Source organism: Sebastes umbrosus, chromosome 14 (assembly GCF_015220745.1).
Source record: "Sebastes umbrosus isolate fSebUmb1 chromosome 14, fSebUmb1.pri, whole genome shotgun sequence".
Lineage (NCBI taxonomy): Eukaryota > Metazoa > Chordata > Actinopteri > Perciformes > Sebastidae > Sebastes > Sebastes umbrosus.
In genome coordinates, this window is record NC_051282.1 from 1,648,764 (window position 1) to 1,668,471 (window position 19,708).

General features: G+C 43.7%; 1 protein-coding gene across 24 annotated transcripts in view; it reads right to left on the bottom strand.

Annotated features, from left to right (window-relative positions):
* The window catches only part of nfixb (nuclear factor I/Xb), a 202,025-nt gene that overhangs the window by 33,038 nt on the left and 149,279 nt on the right, over positions 1 to 19,708 (bottom strand). For 14 of the 24 annotated variants that reach the window (XM_037791223.1, XM_037791213.1, XM_037791211.1 and 11 more), the window contains 5 exons: positions 10,812 to 10,877; positions 8,343 to 8,417; positions 6,570 to 6,690; positions 5,124 to 5,162; positions 4,283 to 4,413 (listed from right to left, as the gene is read on the bottom strand). In XM_037791223.1, coding sequence (XP_037647151.1) covers positions 4,283 to 4,413; positions 5,124 to 5,162; positions 6,570 to 6,690; positions 8,343 to 8,417; positions 10,812 to 10,877 — 432 coding nt within the window. The remainder of the gene's footprint in view (positions 1 to 4,282; positions 4,414 to 5,123; positions 5,163 to 6,569; positions 6,691 to 8,342; positions 8,418 to 10,811; positions 10,878 to 19,708) is intronic. The other 10 variants (XM_037791228.1, XM_037791232.1, XM_037791221.1 and 7 more) reach the window with 2 other exon arrangements.

A 19,708-nucleotide genomic window follows, 5' to 3' on the forward strand; every position in this document is an offset into this window, starting at 1 on the left:
ATGCGCTAAATGAAGGAATACAATTTTAGATCTGATGTCATTCAAAGTTCGATATGTTTTACACAAAAAACATTATATGCACGGTAAATTACAGTGTACGAATTACACCGTGGCTTCTGGGGGAGCCCTATTTCTGGGGCAGGGAGGGTACTGTAGCCTACACAGTACTGTACTGTACTTTGTTATTGTCATCTATAGTGGTTGTTTGCATAAAAACACAATTCAAATGATTATTTAAATATTTGGTTTGATTAAAAAAATCTTAGCAAGCTGCTTAGAGCTAGTGTTATGAAGTTAAACAGGTCATAATTCATGACAACGTTGTAATTTAATTTAGTTGTAAAATAGTCATTTTTCCTGAGCAGTGTTTGAACGCCTCATAATAATAACTCAATGGCACCTCCGTTAACATCCATTATCCAATCAGGACTGTGCTGCCCACCTGCTGCGAACAGCTAACCTTACTAACTCTCCTCCTGCTGATTTAAACACGGATTTGTTGCTCACAGTGTCGCATTATCAGGGAAACAACAGGGTGCGTCCCCTCAGGTTTAGTATCGCCATGTTGAGCGTTTTTTTTTTCTCCCCACCGTGGCTCCGGTCCCAAACAAACTGAAACACGATACAGCATGCGTATGCGTCATTGTGCAACATAACTGTCGGAAAGCATCAAAACAGAGGAATCGATAGACACGGAGGCATGAGATGCCATGGAATTGGGCAACTAAGAATCCGTTCTTCACGGGAACCGGTTCTCTAGTCCCATCCCTAGCGTTTTCCCTGTCTGCCAAAGTGGCGGATGGCCTGACGATTTTACCCGCCACTGCCAACAATTTACCCGCATTTGGTGGGTGGCGGGTGCTAATTTCAGACCCGGCTAGCATGTTACATCTTGTTTGTTTTATTCATACAAAAACCACAGTGTAAAAATAATAATTTGCTGTTTTATGGCTAGAGCCAGAAGTCGGTTAGCTTAGCTTAGCACAAGGACTAGAAAGAACCGCTAGCCTGGCTGGCATGTTATACATTGTTTGTTTTATTCATACAAAAACTGAAGCATAAGAACGACATGTAGGTTAGTTGTTTCCCCATTTCCAGTCTCCGCTAAGCTAAGCTAAGCTAACCATACCATTGGCTGTAGCTTCCTAGTTATCATATGGAGTGGTATAAATCTTTCCATCTAACTCTTGGCAGGAAAATGTCTGTTGCATATGATAACGTGATAAACATATAAAGATCTTACTACACTAGCCTGTCATACTTTGTTGAATGGCCTTTCTCAGAATGTTAGCTAAAGTCTAATGACAAAGTAAAACACAAAAGGGATATTTGTACAAACAAAAGTCGATATAGCTTTTGAGAGTTATCAGTGTTATATCTACACTATGTGGCTTTGACACTCTCAGACATCACGCTCACACAACCCAGGAGTTAAACTCAATAGATGTTAGCGCTAACGCCATAAGAACTGAGCAAAATATATCCATCTCCGCCACTCTTCTCATTGACAACTCACACAACAAATACTGGGATAAAATAGTTAAATGCACTCAGTTTGTGGTCTGATTAAAGGGTCAGTTTAGCCAAAACACAACTAAATGCATATATTAACACTTTCACCTTGTAGGCAGGCAGATAGTTTCGGTTTTATTTGCAGAGGTTTTGAAATATCCGTCAATGAGACTTGTGCCTCCACCCAATCACAACAGAGGTGTGGTCAGCGTTTGTGTAAAACCTTACACTGGAAAAAGTAGACGGTAATGTGTCATTTGAGAAACAATGTCCAAGCCACTCAGGATAATCCGCAGACCTCACTAGCACAGATTTTACAGGTCTTTTTATGGTTTGAAAATAGTCCCCAATGAAAATTATTCTCAGAAACTGGGACATTGGGATTGTCTACAAACAACTGGGACATTGGGACTCTGTCTAGAAACAACTGGGACATTGTTTCTAGGTAGAGAGCTTTTCAAATGTCACCACAAATGATATTTCACTCGCTTTCATTGTACTTGGGTAGGGGTAGAAGTTTCAGCGGTTTCAACTCTGCAAATGAAACCAAAACTATCTGTATGTCCACTAGTAGTAACAGAGAAAATCTAGTTTTGGGTAAACTGGTCCTTTGAGTCCCTGTTGCATGTGAGACGGGATGCTATAACCTGGCATTGGCATAGTGACGGTCCTTCTACCTCAAACAGGCCTGTTCTGCTCGGTGGTAGTGGGGGTACAATGTTATGAGTAGAAGTTGTGAATGGAGGAGGGTGGAGAAAGAGAGTGGGGGATGATGAGGGGGGACAGGTGGTGGAGAGAAGGGTCAACACAATATAAAGGCAAAGGGACATGGAGGAGGAAGGAGGTGAGCTGTGGCTTCTGGTCCATTTCAAGTCAGGTAGTGTGAAATTAACACCTGAAAATATTTGTATTAAAAGCCCTGAAAACACATTTTCTCAATCAGCTTGTTCCTACAAGCGGTGATAATTAATAGCTGAAGAGGTTTTTCTTCTGAACTTTAGCTGTTGTCTATTCAGTCCTGAATATTTGAAGGAAATAGTTCAAGTTTTTGAACAATTATTTGCTTTATTGCCGATGTTAGATGAGAAGATTGATACCACTCTCATGTCTGTGCCGTAAATATGAAGCTACCGCCAGCAGCTGCTTAGCTTAGCTTAGCACAAAGACTGAAAATAAGGGGAAACAGCTAGCCTGGCTCTGTGCAAAGCTAACTAAATCTGCCTACCAGCATCCCTAGTAAAGCTCACCAATGAACATGTTATATCATGTTTGTTTGTACAAAAAACAAAGACTCAAGAAATAATTTACCATCCCAAAACCACAATGTATCATTTTACGATTGAACAAGCAAGATATAATGTTTATTAGTGAGCTTTAGAGAGTGCTGGTGGACAGATTTTATCCCCATTAAGTAGAGCCAGGTTAGCTGTTTGCCCCTATTTCCAGTCTTTATGCTAAGCTAAGCTAACCGGCTGCTGCCTGTGGCTTCATATTTACTTTACAGATATGAGAGTGGTATCGATCTACACATCTAATGCTGTGTTCAGACCAAGAACGAGGCGCCTCGCTTTACTCACATGAATTGGACCGCTGGTATCATGTGTTCATTCGCACTAAACGCGCCAGAGAGGAGAAGAAGCTTGACTCCGTAGATACCAACAACTTTTTTTCCACGCCATTTCCACCATCAACTATGGTAGAAATAACCACAGTTGCTGCTTTGTACATGTTGTGGAAGTCCCAGATGTGTCAGAAAACCAAACACCATCGTGTCTGGGTTCATAACGTCACCCGGCGGCGAGCTGTATTCACATACAGTGCCATTGCATTGACTGTATCTCACAAATCACATGTCGCTACTGCGGTATGAACCCAAAATAAACAGATTGTGCTGTGATTTAATTGCAATAAACAGATCAAAAGGATAATGAAATAACTACATAATAATGCAGGTTTGTAAAATGCATGAAGTCATGCTTTGTCTGTCCGCAAGACGACAAGCAAACAACTTTTAAAATGCTTGTTTTCTGAATGGAGTTTGGATGGATTATTGTCAGGATAGTAGCTGCTCCATCAACACTCAACATGACGTCATGTAGGCATAAATACGGCAGCAACGTTGTTATTTATACCATAGACAGTCTGTGGTTTATACACATACATTTATACACAGAGTTTGGTCCCGTCTCTGGACAGATATGATGTACCATCGTAGCTCTGGGTACCCACAGACAGATACAAGATTTTTTTCCTCTACTTCTGATTCAACGTCAGGACATCATTGACGCCAGGGGGAGAATCTCAACTCTGATGGGCTTTTGCGACACAGCTTCACGGGAATTTCTCGCTCGAGTTGAAATATTTCAACTGTTGCAAATACGCAAATTTCGCCTGTTCGCGTCGCGTCATTCGCACCATTCAGCCGGTGCAAATTCACGTCTATTCGCCTCTTTGCATTGACTTTGTATGTAATCATGCAGCGCGAAAAGTTATCTTCGCTCTTGGTCTCAACACACCAGAACTCTCAACAAGCCAATAAGGAGATTTCCCAAAATGTCAAATTATTCCTTTAATGTTGAAGAGAAATAAATACGTTTTTTGGGGCTTTAAAATTCAATGTATCATCAAAACATTATTTTCTTTTTATGTATAACTTAAAAATCTGTAAAAATAGTTGTGTCTGAATTGATGTGGACCTCAGCCCAGCTCCAGGAAAGGCATCTGAATTGCATGCAGAATGTGATGGGGGGGGGGGTCGCAGCGGGACTACCTGCATCCACATCATTAGGCCAACCGCTGGACTGGGAGCTGCTGCCAGCCGCTGGGGAGCGGCCCGAGTAGAAGACATCGTCCACCGGGCTCTCCATCTCGCTGTCGTCAATGGACTTGCGCTTGTTGGAGCTGAAAGAGAAATAAGAAAGGAGGGGGAGGTGGGGGGGGGGGGGGGGGGGTTGTTTAATTCTTGAAGAAGAGGGACAGGAAGGAGTCAGTGGGATGTCTTTTTATTTTGAGATTGTTTTTTGGCATTTTCCTTCCTGTTAGCCTGGTTTCTAACTGAGACTAACAGGCACTACTAATAGGTATTTGGGGCTCTAATGAATGCATATCATTTGTGGGACATTTGAGGACAATACATGGGCGCTCATTTTCCCTGTAGTCAGACATGTGTCTGCATGAAATCAAGTTATAAGAATTCATAATGTCAAGGCTTCCCTTCAGTGTTTTGTTTTCATATTATGCTTTAGCCGAAGGGGACAAAGCAACACAACTGCAGACAGCGAGACAGACATGAGGCCAGAATTGACTCAACATGCTGTATCCGTACTGGCCCGGAGCAGCCTCGCACTACGAGCTGAGCACAGAAAGTGTTCACGGTGATGCTGGAACTCATTTGTGTGTGCGTTTGCAGATTCTTATAGACTCGTACATCTGTGACCAATAAAATTAAAGGGGGGTTTTGAACGTACAGCGTTTCACTGCCGATCCAAAATGTTTAAATATGTGTGCGCTCGTGTGACAGCGTGCGTGTGTGTGTGTGGCTTTGGTGTGAGTGTGATGCAGCGGTCTGTGTTACATTAGTATCAAGGGAGATATTCTGTAATGAGTGCAACTACCTCCGTGGGAGACTTGCATAAAGCTCCATTTCAGTCCTGCAGCGTGAGATGAGCGAGAGAGGAGGACGACAGAGGGAGCCAGGGAAATGACGGAGACAAAAGACACAAACGCAAACGGAGTGATGGACAGATCGGTGGGGGAAAATGAGAGGGGGTGAGAAGGATTAGCAGTGAAGGAGGAAAAAAGGGGAGAGAAAGAAAAGCAATCAGAAAGCAGAGCAAGCTAAGCATAAAGACTACAGCAGCGTTAACAGGTTATAGACCCCTTCTCTGTCAGGAAACATGAGGACAGATTTAGATTTAGATTTAGTGGAGGCAGAATAATAATCTGAACACGTTAGTTAACGCTGGCTAGCAAGTATTGTTGTCTTGTTTTTTTTTAACAATGTCTGAAGATAATCCTAGTTTCTCTCAACATGTGCTGTCTCTCTCTCCAGGATCACCAGTGGTAGTTGAGAAAGTTAACATGAACCAACGGGACCAGATTAGACCCCTACGCGGTCTAGACTACTGCAGGAGGAGGAGACGGCTGGATAACGCTAGCTAGATAGCTAGCTTTTCTGTCTCTAGAACTGGCTAGTTAGCTAGCTAGCTTGTCTATCTCTAGAACTGGCTAGTTAGCCAGCTAGCTGGTCCAGAGACTGACCAGCTAGCTGGCTACCGCCTGCTCTCCTCCCGGTGAAGTCGTCTCCTAGCGGTGAGGAGTGAGACAGAGGGACCGTGACCCAGCGCTGTCCTCTGTTGGACTCATTTTCTATAGCATGGTGGAATTACTAAGCTAAGCTAGCTAACTAGCCAGTCGCTAAATGAGTAACAACTTAATGCTTCATCCTCACACTGTGGTCACAGTGTAGGAAAGCACAGTGCTATCACCAGAGGAGGACAACTTTGTTCATCTCATTTTCTGTGTTTCATGACAGCATGGTGGAATTAGCAAGCTAAGCTAGCTAAGTAGCCTTGCGTCCGACCAGCGGGCTGGTGGCCAACGGCAGCGCTGGAAAGATAAACTGAGGGCGTATAAATCTCTGGATGTCTATAGTTAACTATCCTTCAGTAAAGTCAGTCAGAAAGAGAGTCGGACAATATCGGAGAAGCGTTTCAGAGACGCAGAGAAAGGGTTGCTAATAGTTTAGCCTTCTGCTAACAGCAGCCAACGCTTCACGGCTGCTGTTAGCAGAAGGCTAAATATTAGCAACATTTACTCTCCATCTCTGAAACGTTCCTCTGATATTGTAGCTCGCTAGAGCCTCCAATCACAGTTAGTCATCTGTAATGTCTGTGATATCTGGACATTTTAGATGTGGAACTTTAGCCCACTGCTAGTGTTAGCCTCCAGTCTTTCCTTTGTTTACGCCGACACAAAAAGGGTCTATAGAATTAAGAAATGAAGAATATTAGTACAGGAAAAAAGTACATTTAGAGCATATTTGTATGCATTTGTACCTGGTGGAGGGGGTGGAGGTGATGGAGCGCCGTCCCAGGGTCACCTGGTTGATGTTGTAGTAGCCGGGGCTGTCCAGGTCAGCCAGGGAGAAGTTGGGGCCGGTCGCTGTTGCCACTGGGGCTGAGGAATGCACACACATACATCATTCAGAAAATATCAGACAAAGTGCAACTACATACTCTAAATGACTTTAATATCTCAAATGGTGAGGCTGGTGTTATTCTATTATCTACTATTTTTAGCGCCATGACTTTAGGAATGGCAATGACGGTCTGTCTGTCACCACTTGTTTCATACCAGTGGGCAACCTCCAGGTCTGAAAAGTGAAGCCAATGCTGTAGTGCCTTAAACTTGCATTCTTTCTAATAGCCAGCATGGGGCGACTCCTCTGGTTGTATAGAAGTCTCTGAGAAAATGAGCCTACTTCTGTCTTGATTTATTACCTCAGTAAACATCGTAAACATGAGTTTATGGTCTCAATCTCTAGTTCTAAGTCTTCTTCATGATGTTCATTTAGTAAATGATGGTCCCATTTAGAGTCAGATAGACCATAAAGCAGGGGATGCTTTAGGGCGGGGCTACCTTGTGATTGACAGGTCGCTACCACGGCATTGTACGGTCTTGGAGTTGTCCGTGTTTTCGTCTTGGAACTTTAACCCTTTCACAGTGTTTGGAAACAGGCGTCCCAAAGTATTTTGAGCTCGACCCATAGGGGGCGCCATAAATACCAGAGACATGTACCTCAAAACCTGGTGGACAGAATTTCACCAAATTTGTAGCACATGCTCTGGGGGCAAGTATTAACCAAGATCTGAAGTGTCAAATTGATTGGTAAATGTGGGCGTGGCCTATTTAGCATTATATGCTATATTATGCCTTTGCTCAATTTGCTGATGTCCTAATGCTTCACATAAAATATGATCCCAATGGGTCTGATGGTGGCGCTATAATTGACAGCCAAAAAAGTGAACATTTTAAAGGCCTTGCCACTCACACCGTAAGCCCGATCAACTTGAAATTTGACACACATGTGCAGCTCAATATATTCTACAAAAAAGCTTCTTGGGCCACTAATGTCCACCTGAAAGATTTTCTGCCATTTTGATTTTGTTGAAAAACACATTTTTTACATCTCGTCCTAAACTGTATGTGCCATTGTTACCACATTTTCTGGAGATCATCATTGAATGAAGATGATCGAAATGTATCAAAGGCTTGTTGATATTTCATTGCATTTTGATGATATTGACCAATGAACTTAAAAAGGGCGTGGCTCAGCACATCAATAGATCTAGCTCCACAACCGTTGGGCCAATCATTACGAAACTCGCAGGATATGTCCACAAGAGGACCTGAAACATAACGTAGAAGTTTCATTCAAATCAACCACTAGGGGGCTCTACATGTCAGATTATACATCAGAAATTGTTTGTCCAATCAATACCAAACTCACAGGATACATTTTATAACAATTTTGAACCATGTGTGTAAAACTATTTAGAAAACCGCCACCAGTTCCAACCATGTGCATGGGCCTGGCACAAATTTGGCCATAAATCAATGGGAGTTTGTCCCAAAATCATCATTGCTGACAATAAGAAAAATATAGAGTAACACCAGCCTTATACTTTAAACAGTAATTTATCCCTTAAAAGTGTGTTACTTCACCATTAAGGTGTTATAAGAAAGTGCCTATATGAAGTGTACGAGGAGTGACAGGGAGAGCGCGTCTATGTAGAGATTGACAGGGGAAAATTATAGCCGTGACTCACTCTGCGACACGCGGACCAGCTCGGCTACGTTCCACACCCCTGAAGTCACAAAGCAGTCCTGGAAACTCAAGTGGCCTGGGGAGAACAGAGGGAGAGAGTAGTGTGAAAGAGTGGACTGCAGAGTAGATATGCATGTACCAAATGTGAAGAAAATGACATACTCACACAGATTATGATTATATACACACATATGCAGCTGAAAAACATGTATGGAAAAGCTCGACACACTGCTGTTGTCATCCAGTGGGACCATGTGTTTTCTATAAGATACAACAGGCTGTTTTTTTTTATATACTGTAACCTAAACCTTAAAGAGGAAACTTGTGGTTTATTACAACTTGGATGTTAATTTCACATCTTTGGCCTTCGACTCTATCAGAGCTGTCCAACGTTCAGACAGGTTGTAAACAACTGAACTGGATTAAGATCTAAACCACTTTTTTTTGGAAGTATCCTTTAAACCCTCTAAAAGCCTTTACACACCGGGGGGACGATGAATAAACGACACGGAAATGCAAAATACTTGCCTGCCAATATTATACAACCAGGGCTTTTATTTTGAAAAGTAAGAACGGAAGGAGTGGATCTGGTCTGCGCTGCCTTTATCAAGGTGCCGTCTTGGTTTGGACTACGGAGCCTCCGTGTTGTTGTTTTATAAATATAGACGCAATTGAACCTGTTCCGCACAATGTGATTGGTTAATGATGTTATTTGCGGTGCAAAAGCTCAGAAAATGTACCTTGTTATGGAAAAAAAGTTGCCTTTTCTCTGTAATAGTTGCGTTCTGTGTGAAAGTATTCAAAGGTCTTAACCGTCAGCCCCTAACTTGAGCCTACGTCTAATTTTAACATCTTTCTAGCCAGAAAGCTAAACACTTGTCTTCACGTTATTCTTACTTTAAAGCAGCTATAATCAATATATTTATATTAACAATGGATCATGTGACTACTTGTAGTGGTTGCTCGTAGTGACAAACCTACAGAGAATCATTTCCCAGTTCCCTCTAACTCCACGGAGTGTTTTAGCATTTTTCAACTTTTTTTTTTGTTTTTTTAATGGCCTGCAACTTCACTGATTTGGTTCACTCTTATTTCACCGAGTTTGATGTGAAGATAGGCCGACTCTACACGTTGTCTCCCCCCCACCCCGTCTCTCTCTCTCTCTCTGCCCGCTGAGTAGCTGAGCGTCTCTCGTTCTTTAAAGACAGACCATTAAATCAGCTAAATAAAATAACGAACATCACTCAACCCCATCGCCTGTTGTCTATATTTTAATGAACCTCTCGCCGGCCTTCCTGCTGTATCATCCACGGCCGTGCAGCTCAGAGGATGAGATCGGTACACGCTGCACACAGATACAGACATACATATGAAACTGTTTTATGTGTATACAGATTTCGGAGGAGACCGGAGGTGTTGAAAACAGCCTGATCTTTCTCAACTACTTGCTAACTGCTAACGTAACAACGGTAAAATAGCGGTCCACTTTCGTGTTTCGGTACGGTCGGCTTTCACACCTGATGCGAACCGTACCCAAGTCCACATGATCCGTACTCCAGACCACCTTTTCAAGTGGACTGGAGTACGGATCAACAAACCGTGCCCGAGCGTTCACACTGATCAATCCAACTGGACTTTGGGGACAAGTGTACTCGGATCCGGGCCCGGGAAAAAATTAGCTAGCTAGCTAAAAATCCACAGAAACAAATAGTCAGAATTATCCACAAATTCGGCCTCTGTTCCCACAAGGGTAGCAGTACGACAGCACACACACACACCTCAGTCTCTATGTTGACTTTCAAAATAACGGAGGTGCTCAGTGTACTATAGGGTTCTTTCGGCCTATTTGTGTTCCTTCATGTGTGCGCGCTGTTCTGAAGTTTTGTTAGCCTCCCCAAGTTCGTTCATCCATGCTCCATAATGTCCGTATCCATAATAGCCGGGCCTGTGTATGTGCACATCCTAAACTCCGGGGTTGAGTGAACTTCACATCCACACCCTTCCTCCTCCATTTCATCCCTCTCTCCATCTGTCCATCACTTCTCTCTTCACCCCCCCTCACCTCTCATTTTCTTTCCCACCTCCCTTCACTTCTTTCCCGCTCTCCATCTCTCTCTCTCTCTCTCTCCCTCGCTCCATCCCTGCCCGGGGTTAACCACAGCGGGGACGACGCATGAGGTCAGCGCTCGGCTCGGCAGCAGCCATGTGGTTCCCATCTTCCAATAACGTCAGTGTGATTTATGAGTGGCCCGCCACAATCCCAGCACAACCCCCACGCTGCAGTACCGTCAGCTCTCCTTACCATAATAAACTTCCACCCAACTCTGCCGGGACACACTCGCACACAGAGAGGCCTGTGTGCAGGGGCAGTGTGCGCATACAGTACATGTTTTAGCGTCTGTATAGGCGCGGTTGCACGTAGGCACAGGTACGTCAAACGCTTTTAATGCATGCATGTGTGCAAACTCACCATTTGGTGGGGGCTTGACGTCTGTGTCTCCTTGCTGGTTTGAGATGTCTGATTGTCCCGATTGTTCTGAAAGACATAGAGAGAGAGAGAGAGAGAGAGAGAGAGAGACATGTTTAGTCAGGTGGACAGATGTCTGGACACCACCCAAAGTGAGGGGACAGGTTAGAATCAGAGGGAACTCTTCAGAAACTTGACGGGGAAATGGCGCCTTATTTCATTCTTTCCACTGAAGAGAGACAGACATGGGCTGAGATTAAAGATGCATATTTCCGCTCAGGTTGAAAGTCATAAAATGGCAAAAAAAGACAGTCACTGTGGGGAAATCAGTCACTAGAGAAAGAACTCAGTTTGAAGTACTTGTTCTTTTTGGCTTTGAACACACTTTTCTCTTTCTATACCTCTCTTTCAGGGTCTCCCACCCACTCAAATGTCAGGGGATGGGACGATACAACAATCTTCCGATTCGATACCATCACGATGCTTGGATGCCAATTCGATATGTACTGCGATTTTTAAGTATTGCGATTCGATATTACGATTTATTACGATTTATATGAACTTGTGTAACACTACACCATGTGGAAAATTGAATCATACACTTCTAGGGACTTTTACTTTGGAAAATATCTAAATTGATAGAGTAAGAATGTTTGATTAGTCAGAGATGTCAAATATAAATCAAAGAACAAAGACCTTTCCCTCACAGATTAGTGGTATTTTCTTTTTCATTTGATAGTGACATGTAATGTTTTATACTTCTGGTGAATATAATCCAATCAATCTTATTTACATATACACTATGTATTTTGTATATACATATACAGTATTTTGAAAAGCGGACGTAGTCCCACGTGTCTACTTCCTCTAACTTCTCCAAGGTGGTCTCTAGCTCTCCCGTCAGCTCCGTTCTCTTTATCCATCCATGGTCAGCTCCATCGGGGCCGTTTCAATGCAGAGAACATAAATGTCAGTATCTGGGTGCTCTACAGTCGTAGCGTGGGCCCATTTGGCCGACTCGACCGCCACGTTACCGCGATACGATAACGTTTCCTGTCCGTGACGGAGTTAGCATGCAGCTTTAACTCTGCTCTGTCTAGCTCTGCTTTTCCTGTAATGTGTGAAACCCAAAGTGTTTCCATCCTTTACTGGATGTGTAGTATTTACCACGCTGGATTTAACATGTGAGGGTGCAGGTCGTATCCACGACGACCTCCAACGTTTTACACTTTCTGGTTTTGGCTCGCTGTGTTTTTTTTGGTTGACGTCAAATTACTCAGACTACAATAATAAAAGCGGTAACTTCCTTTTACCTCCACATAGAATGAAAGCAAATGAAGCAAATATATCGATTCTGGCATTAAGAAATCTATTTCAAAATCATTAAAAAAACATAGCGATACATATGTGATTTCTTTCCCAACCCTATCAAATGTACACACTAGAGATGTTACGAGAACCGATAGGGATGTAACGAGAACCGATACTTCTGTACCAAGTCGATGACAACATTTCAAAAAGTGAGGGTACATTTCTACAGTACTGAAGGTACCGTACGATGCCTGTAATGGTCATTGGTAGTCATGTGACGGTGAGGAACATTTTCCCACCGGTTAATAAACTTGTGACAACACCGGTGTTACCGATTACACCGGACATTTTACAAGAAAAGATGACGGTCAACATGTGCAGAGCGCTGACTCTGATCTTTACCGTCGGGTGGCGGTGTGTCTGGCCTCTCCGGTAGAGCTTTTGCTGCGGGGCTCTGCTGCGAGGGTCTAGCTGGTGCCGCTGCTCCGTGCACACACGGCTCCTTCCACCTCGCGGCAATTACTTCATTAACGTTATGGTTCTCTTATAGCATTGGGATTAAACGTGAAATATTGTTAAATAGGTGCGTTTGCTTTTCACTTCAACAATAAATCCTCTGCCTCCTGCTCCTACTACTCTGAGCTGACGGTCCAGATGCGTTCACGGTCAGTAGGTAGTGTCCGTCGTCCGACTATCGACTGATAACACGCCGCTGATACGCCAAAATGAACAAAATGGGTCAATTATTTTTATTTATTACTTAAAGGCTACATGTCTCTGTTTTTTGTAATGTTCAAATGTTTTTAATAAAAGAGTGTGTGTTGAATTACAGGGGATTTATTGTTGTTGTTTTTTTTTTTACTGTGGTATCAAATTTGGTATCGAGAATCGTGGAAATTCACTGGTATTGGTATGGACTACTAGATTTCTGGTATCGTGACATCCCTAGTACACAAGCTCTATTACAGTGGAGGCTGGGTAAAGTGCTCGAGGTCCTGAGAAACCTCAGCTGCCCAACTGCTGACTCGTAAGCTGTAAGGAGTACTTATAAAAGGTACATTTTATGGGCTGTGGGCATTGTTTGGATCTCCTGTTTGTGTTTACCTTGACAGAAAAACTCCCTCTCTTTTTATAGATCTGTGTTTCCAGGGACTCGAACATTGAACGTGTAAGTTGGGTAAAAGGTCCCAAGAAACTTCAGCTACCCCGCTGCTGACTGGTACGTTGAGGGGTTCTAGTAAACGGTGGCTTCTATAGGCATTGTTTGGACTGCATCTCCTGTGTGTGTTTACCTTGACATCTATAGGGGGCAGGCGGGCAGCGAGCCACCTGCTTCAGCTAGTTTAGTTTGGCCCGCGGGCTGCCATTCTTCTTCAGATGTGTAATGCGGCCTTGAGGAGTTTTATGGTTGTATCATGTACACCATTCAGGCCAATTACCCCACAGCGCTGAAGCTTTAAGGCCGTCCTGGGCCAAGTCTCCCTAGCCGGAACGTGGCCCCCTTACAGCCGGCGCTAGGCCCCTCCAATCACAACGTCCTCTCAGCCCAAATCAGCGTCTTAATCTTTGGGTGGCATTAGTGGACGACATGCCAGCATCACTACTGCACTATTCACCCCGTCTGTCTGCGCGTTGCCAGAACGGAGACAACAAAAAGAGACAAACAGAAATCACCTCATCACTCCAGAAGAAGAGAAGAAGAGGGGAGAAACACTACACTTTCTTTTTTTCTCGCAACCTCTCATTCTCAGTCCATCTTCACGTCCTTCTCCCTCAATTCCTCTCACACTCGTTCTGCCTCTGCTTCTCTTTCTCTCGCGCGCTGTCGCTCTGTGGAATCCTGGCAGCCATCTTAGCGCTTGGCAGCCATCTTAGCTTTGGCGGTACCCATGCATTCCTGCTAGCTGACGGCACACCCACACACACACACACACACACACACACACACACACACACAAACAGACACACATGCTTGCAAAGCTCTCTCGCACTCAGACTCAATGGTCTTAAAGATAAAAAGAGCTACAGAGGATATGCGATGCAAATGAAGTGAGGAGAAAAGCCACTGGGATGTTTGTCTGCAGTCCTGCAAAGTGTCTGGTGGTTGCCCGCCCTCGTTGCATGTTACAGAGAGAGTGTGAGTTAAATAGAAATGAGACCAGATCACACACACGCTCATAAAGTAGAAGGCAAACGAGGTGACCATGTAAGATGAACCCAGACTAAATGTAGCCCGAGGTCTTCCTGATCATCTCACTACCAGCACAAACCTTTTCAAACCTGGATTATGCCTCCGAAAAAACATCTCTCACACACTATGTGACAGTTTCCAAGCCAAAATTCAGTGCCTAGTTGTCATGACAACGGGGATGGCACACCGCGGCCCCTAATGATGAGTGGTCGTTGAAGCCTGTGTGTGCATATGTGTCGCTGTTTGGCCTGGAAATGAGTTCACATGACGGTAATAATATAGCGTGCTGGCGCGGGCTCAATGTGTTGTTTTGTTGAAGTATTTCTTGGCACCAAACGGGCCGGCGGCCGCTGCACTGCACTGCAACCCGGTTGACGTTTTGCTATATCGGACTCCCTGCATTTGAAAGGTGTTAAACCGCTCCGGTTACGTTATCAAGCACTCGGCTTTCACAACTTACAGAAACTGAGAACTGTAGAAGTTCTTAGAGGCGTATGCTTCACTCCTTTATACCATTATGGACATAATCCTAATCATGGTGGAAGACTCCAGTGACGCGCAATGAGTGCACGGGCAGAGTGCGCACACGTAGACACGCAGGTAGCCCGTCCAATCGTTACATTTGGGCCGTATGAAATGATTAGACGGGTTTATTACAGTCATGCGACAGCCACAAAAAACAGATTTTTCTGTCAGAGCGTTTGATTTATTGATTGCTGTTGGGATGTCATGTCAATTTCAAGAAATATAACTTTTTTCTTTTTTTTAATCCTGTCTTTAATGTGCACCTCCCCTTATGGTTTAGTTGTGATACTTGCGTTCAGACTTCTTTTTGTTATTCATTATGCCCGTGACTCTTACTACTGAGTGGCAGTAGTGAGTAAAGTTCCAACTTCAAACCGCCGCTGAATCTTAGAAGAGAAAAAAAGCAGTGTTGTCTTCTGGGTAGGAAACGTTTTCTGAATGTGCCTGTAATAGTTCTTTACATATAAGACGCCACTGGCAGCTCTGTGGTGGGGGGAACTGCCACCATCAGACTTGCCAACCTCGAGATCTCAAAAATAGGATTTTGAAACCCAGGTGTCCAAATGGTCTGGGGGTCCGCCCCTACAGCAGTTTTATGTTCTATGATTTCAATTTGACTTTTCCATTTCTATCTCCTTTCACTCACTGAAGGTCCTTTCAGAGATAACATGACAACGGTACCACTTGCCGAGAGAGGGCGATGAAAAACGGGAGTCTCCTGGGAAAATTGCGAGGGTTGGCAATAGGGATGTTCATAATTAACCGTTTAACCGTTAACCGACATGAAGCATTTTAACTGATTAACGCTATCGGTTAAAACGGTTAAAAGAAAAATTTATAATTAATTAAAAAGCTGAGCGGCTCAGAGGAGGCTCGTCTCTTTAAGGAGGAAAGCTGGTCCACCTTAACAGCCCACCTTAAGAGGCGGAGCCGGAGTTGCAGGATACAGGAAGTCGGCTCCGGTCTCTGGCTCGCTTGAGCGGAGCGGAGGAGTTGTAGTTTCATAGCATTTATTCACCGACAAATAAACTGTACACACACTGCTACACCTATGTTCACAGCTAGAACGCCACCAACAACCTCACACTCACCACCAACACACACACACGTTAAAGTTACGCTGCGCTGACAGACTGTATGTGTGGCGGCTGTGGAGGCTGTGGAGGCTGTGGCGGCGGCGGCGAGCAAGAAGCCTCCGGCAATGCTGGCGCTGCTAACGTAGCACAAATACACACACCGTTGGACACTTGCTAAAGTTACTCCGGGCAGACACACAGCTGACAACCTGCTAAACTAAACTAAATGTGCGGTGGAGACTTTTACTGGGAAAGTGGCTGCATGTCCGCGACACTACACGCAGCATCGTAGCTGCTAAGTTAACGCTCCCGGACGGTGAACTGGAGACTCAGTTGTCTGTTGTGATCATACACTGCAGCTGGCGCGACGCACAAATCTTGTCGGTTAACGGTTAATAATAGGTTAACGAGGGTCGGTTATTGGTTAAGAACATTTTTCAAAATGAGCATCCCTAGTTGGCAAGTATGGCCACCATACTGAGGTACATCAACCTCAGTCAGGCCATCTACAGGTGTTGGGCCTACACAGACAAAATAATACAGGATGTGCTCCGAAGAGACAGCACTTGTCCCCACGCCAACACACAGGCATGTATGTATGTATGTATGTATGTATGTATGCACTATGTTAGTATGTATTTCCTAACAGCAGATACTGAATGTTCCTTCGGGACAATGAAGTCTATCTTATCTTATGACTGCCTGGGGTACACACTATGTAAACACATGAGCATTTATTAACATGTTGGTTCAAATGCTTGCACGTGCACGCACCGTACACGGATACACATGCCTCCGAAGCACAAACACGCTCTTACACACATGCGCACACACGTTTATACAAGGATAAATCACCCTTATCTCCTGCACACAGTCGCCCCAAGGCCCCCTGTACACGTCTCACCACAGATAATACAACACACACACACGCACGCACGCACGCACGCACGCACGCACACACACACACACACACACACACACACACACACACACACATACACATACACACACACACACACACACACACACAGTGAGTTCATGTTGTTTCTTGGTCAGCTGAATGATGTACTCCTGGAGTGTGTACACTAAAGTTAACACTGCCTATACATTTATCACACTGCAGATGCAGACAGAGGCTGATAACTCACACCCGGGCTAATGTACACACACTCCAAATCACACATACTTAATCACTCCATTCATCACACACACACACAGGCAGAAAAACACATACACACAAGTGCAAATCATTAAAAGACACTTGAATGTAAAATTGCACACACATGCTCAGTCGCTCAGTACGCAGGCAGCCATCGCCAGTGCTAATGGACTCATTTACCGCGCGCATATTCATATACGAGTGCACGCTGCTCACACGGGCGCTTTGTTTTGTGTTTTTGCTAATTTAGCGAACAGCTTAGAGTGTTTGTTTGTGCATCACAAGCACACATGAGCAAACAGGCCCTCTGTAATCTAATGTGCACTAAGTGAAGGGGATTGTTCAGACTGACGACAGACTGTAAAACCAACACATGTCCAACGCTGGAGATAAAACAGAACAGCTCTGGGCGTTAAAGTTGAAGACAGTTGGAAGGTCAGTCGAGCATGTATATTTTCATAAAGACATTTTCTCATATTCAGTGTTAATATCTTATCCTCAAAATGGAAATATCTTACTAATTCTCATTAAAAACAAGGAAAAAAACCCTTTCAAATCAGTCCCTCATTACATGCTTTGTTAATATTTACCTTTGCGTCTCTCCAGCTCTTGTTCTATGAGATAATTCCCCTGACCAGATAAATGCAAACAAACAGACACAGGCTCTCACACGCACTGGACACATTTGAGAAAATATCCCTAATAATCGTAGTGACATCATCGCTTGTCTTGGCCTGAGCTTTGAGACTACAAATATTTAACTAGGGCCGCCCCATCTTAGTCCATTAGTCGACTAATCGGTTGGTTTGGTCTGAGTCGTCTAATACTTCTTTAGTCAATTAGTTCTTTTGATGCTTTTTTCATGCTGAATGACTTCTTTCCAAGAAACGTCTGAGCACATCTGTGGTAAACACCAGATCTGAAGTGGTGCTTTTGTCCGTATTTGTGTCCGGAATTGTAGCACATTAAAAATGTGGTACCCATAGAACCCATTTTCATTCACATATCTTGAGGTCAGAGGTCAAGGGGACCCCTTTGATAATGGCCATGCCAGTTTTTTCCAAGCACAAATTTTGCACAAGTTTAGAGCATTATTTAGCCTGCTTCACGACAACCTGGTATGCCATGGTTCTAGTTTCATATGATGACAGTATCTTCACTCTAGCTTTAAAACTGAGTCCAACCTAAAAACCACAAGTTGCGATAGTGCGTTAAAGAAATTAGTGGCGTTAAAACAAATTTGTGTTAACACGTTATTATTGCGTTAAACTCGACAGCGCTAGTTTTTTTTCGCATCCGAGACGGGTCCAAGAGGGTTGTTAGACCACTCAGAGCCACCGTCTGTGCAAACGTCATCATCCTAAATGGCATCTGATAAACATTCACTTTGTCTCCCAGCACAAAGCACTTCACCATAAAAAAATAAAAGAATACAGAGATGTGGAAATGAAAGATAGATTGTGGAAGGTGATCTCAGAACAGCTTGGAATCAGGGATGGTCACAAAACAAAGGATGGAGGAAAGATTAGACAGCAGTGATTGTGATCTAGGCAGCTAACGATAGCTTCTTGCTAATGTCATTCATTCATTAGCCCCGTTCGGGACTAGTGCTATCCATCGCACCCACATAATTCATTCAGTTTTGTCTTGTATTGGGAATTTTCATAAACAATAGAATAATAAAACGCATCGGACTCAGTGTGCAAGTTTTCTGTACGTGACGTTTATCGGATGGCAGACTAAAAAAAACATAAGAAAAATACGGACTTGGTGTGCAAATGTCTTTAGTGGAGGACAGCACCCTATAGGATCCTATAGCACTGTTTCAAATGGGTTAAATGCTTATATGATTATATAAGAACTGGTGGCACATTGCAGGTTTAAATCCTAGGATCTACAATGCTGGGAAAAATCTCTCGAGTGCCCTTGGGCTATAAGCATTTGTGCTCTGACAGCTCATTTAACGTGTCTCCATGACTTCATCCATCCATCCTTCCTGAATTTTTTGCAAGATTTCCGTTTTGTTTTAGTTGGAACTAGACTTGCCGCGGTAGTCGCAGTTACCGGTGTTACACGGTGGTCGGGCACACACCGATTACATTACTGGCCCGCCGCCCCCACCGTCGTTTTTTTTTTTTTTTTTAGGAAATAAAACCCATTTAGTTCATTTTGGCATATCAGCACCGTGTTATCAATACATAGTCGGACGACGGAAGCCACAAACTGAAAGTGAAAGTGTCTGCTCCGTACGGACTGTCAGCACGGTGACGGTACTCTTTTTCTACAGTGCCGAAGGTACCATACGATGCCTGTAATGGTCGTTGGTAGTCATGTGACAGTGAGGACAATTTTTAGATGCGTTCACGGTCAGTATGTAGTGTCCGTCGTCTGACTATCGATTGATAACACGCCAAAATGAACAAAATGGGTAATTTCTTTTTATTTATTACTTAAAGGCTACATGTCTCTGTTTTTTGTAATATTCAAATGTTTTTAATAATAGAGTGCATGTTGAATTACAGGGGATTTGTTGTTGTTGTTGTTGTTTTTTACCGTGGTATCAAATTGGTATCGAGAATCGTGGAAATTTACTGGTATTGGTATCGACTACTAGATTTCTGGTATGGTGACATCCCTA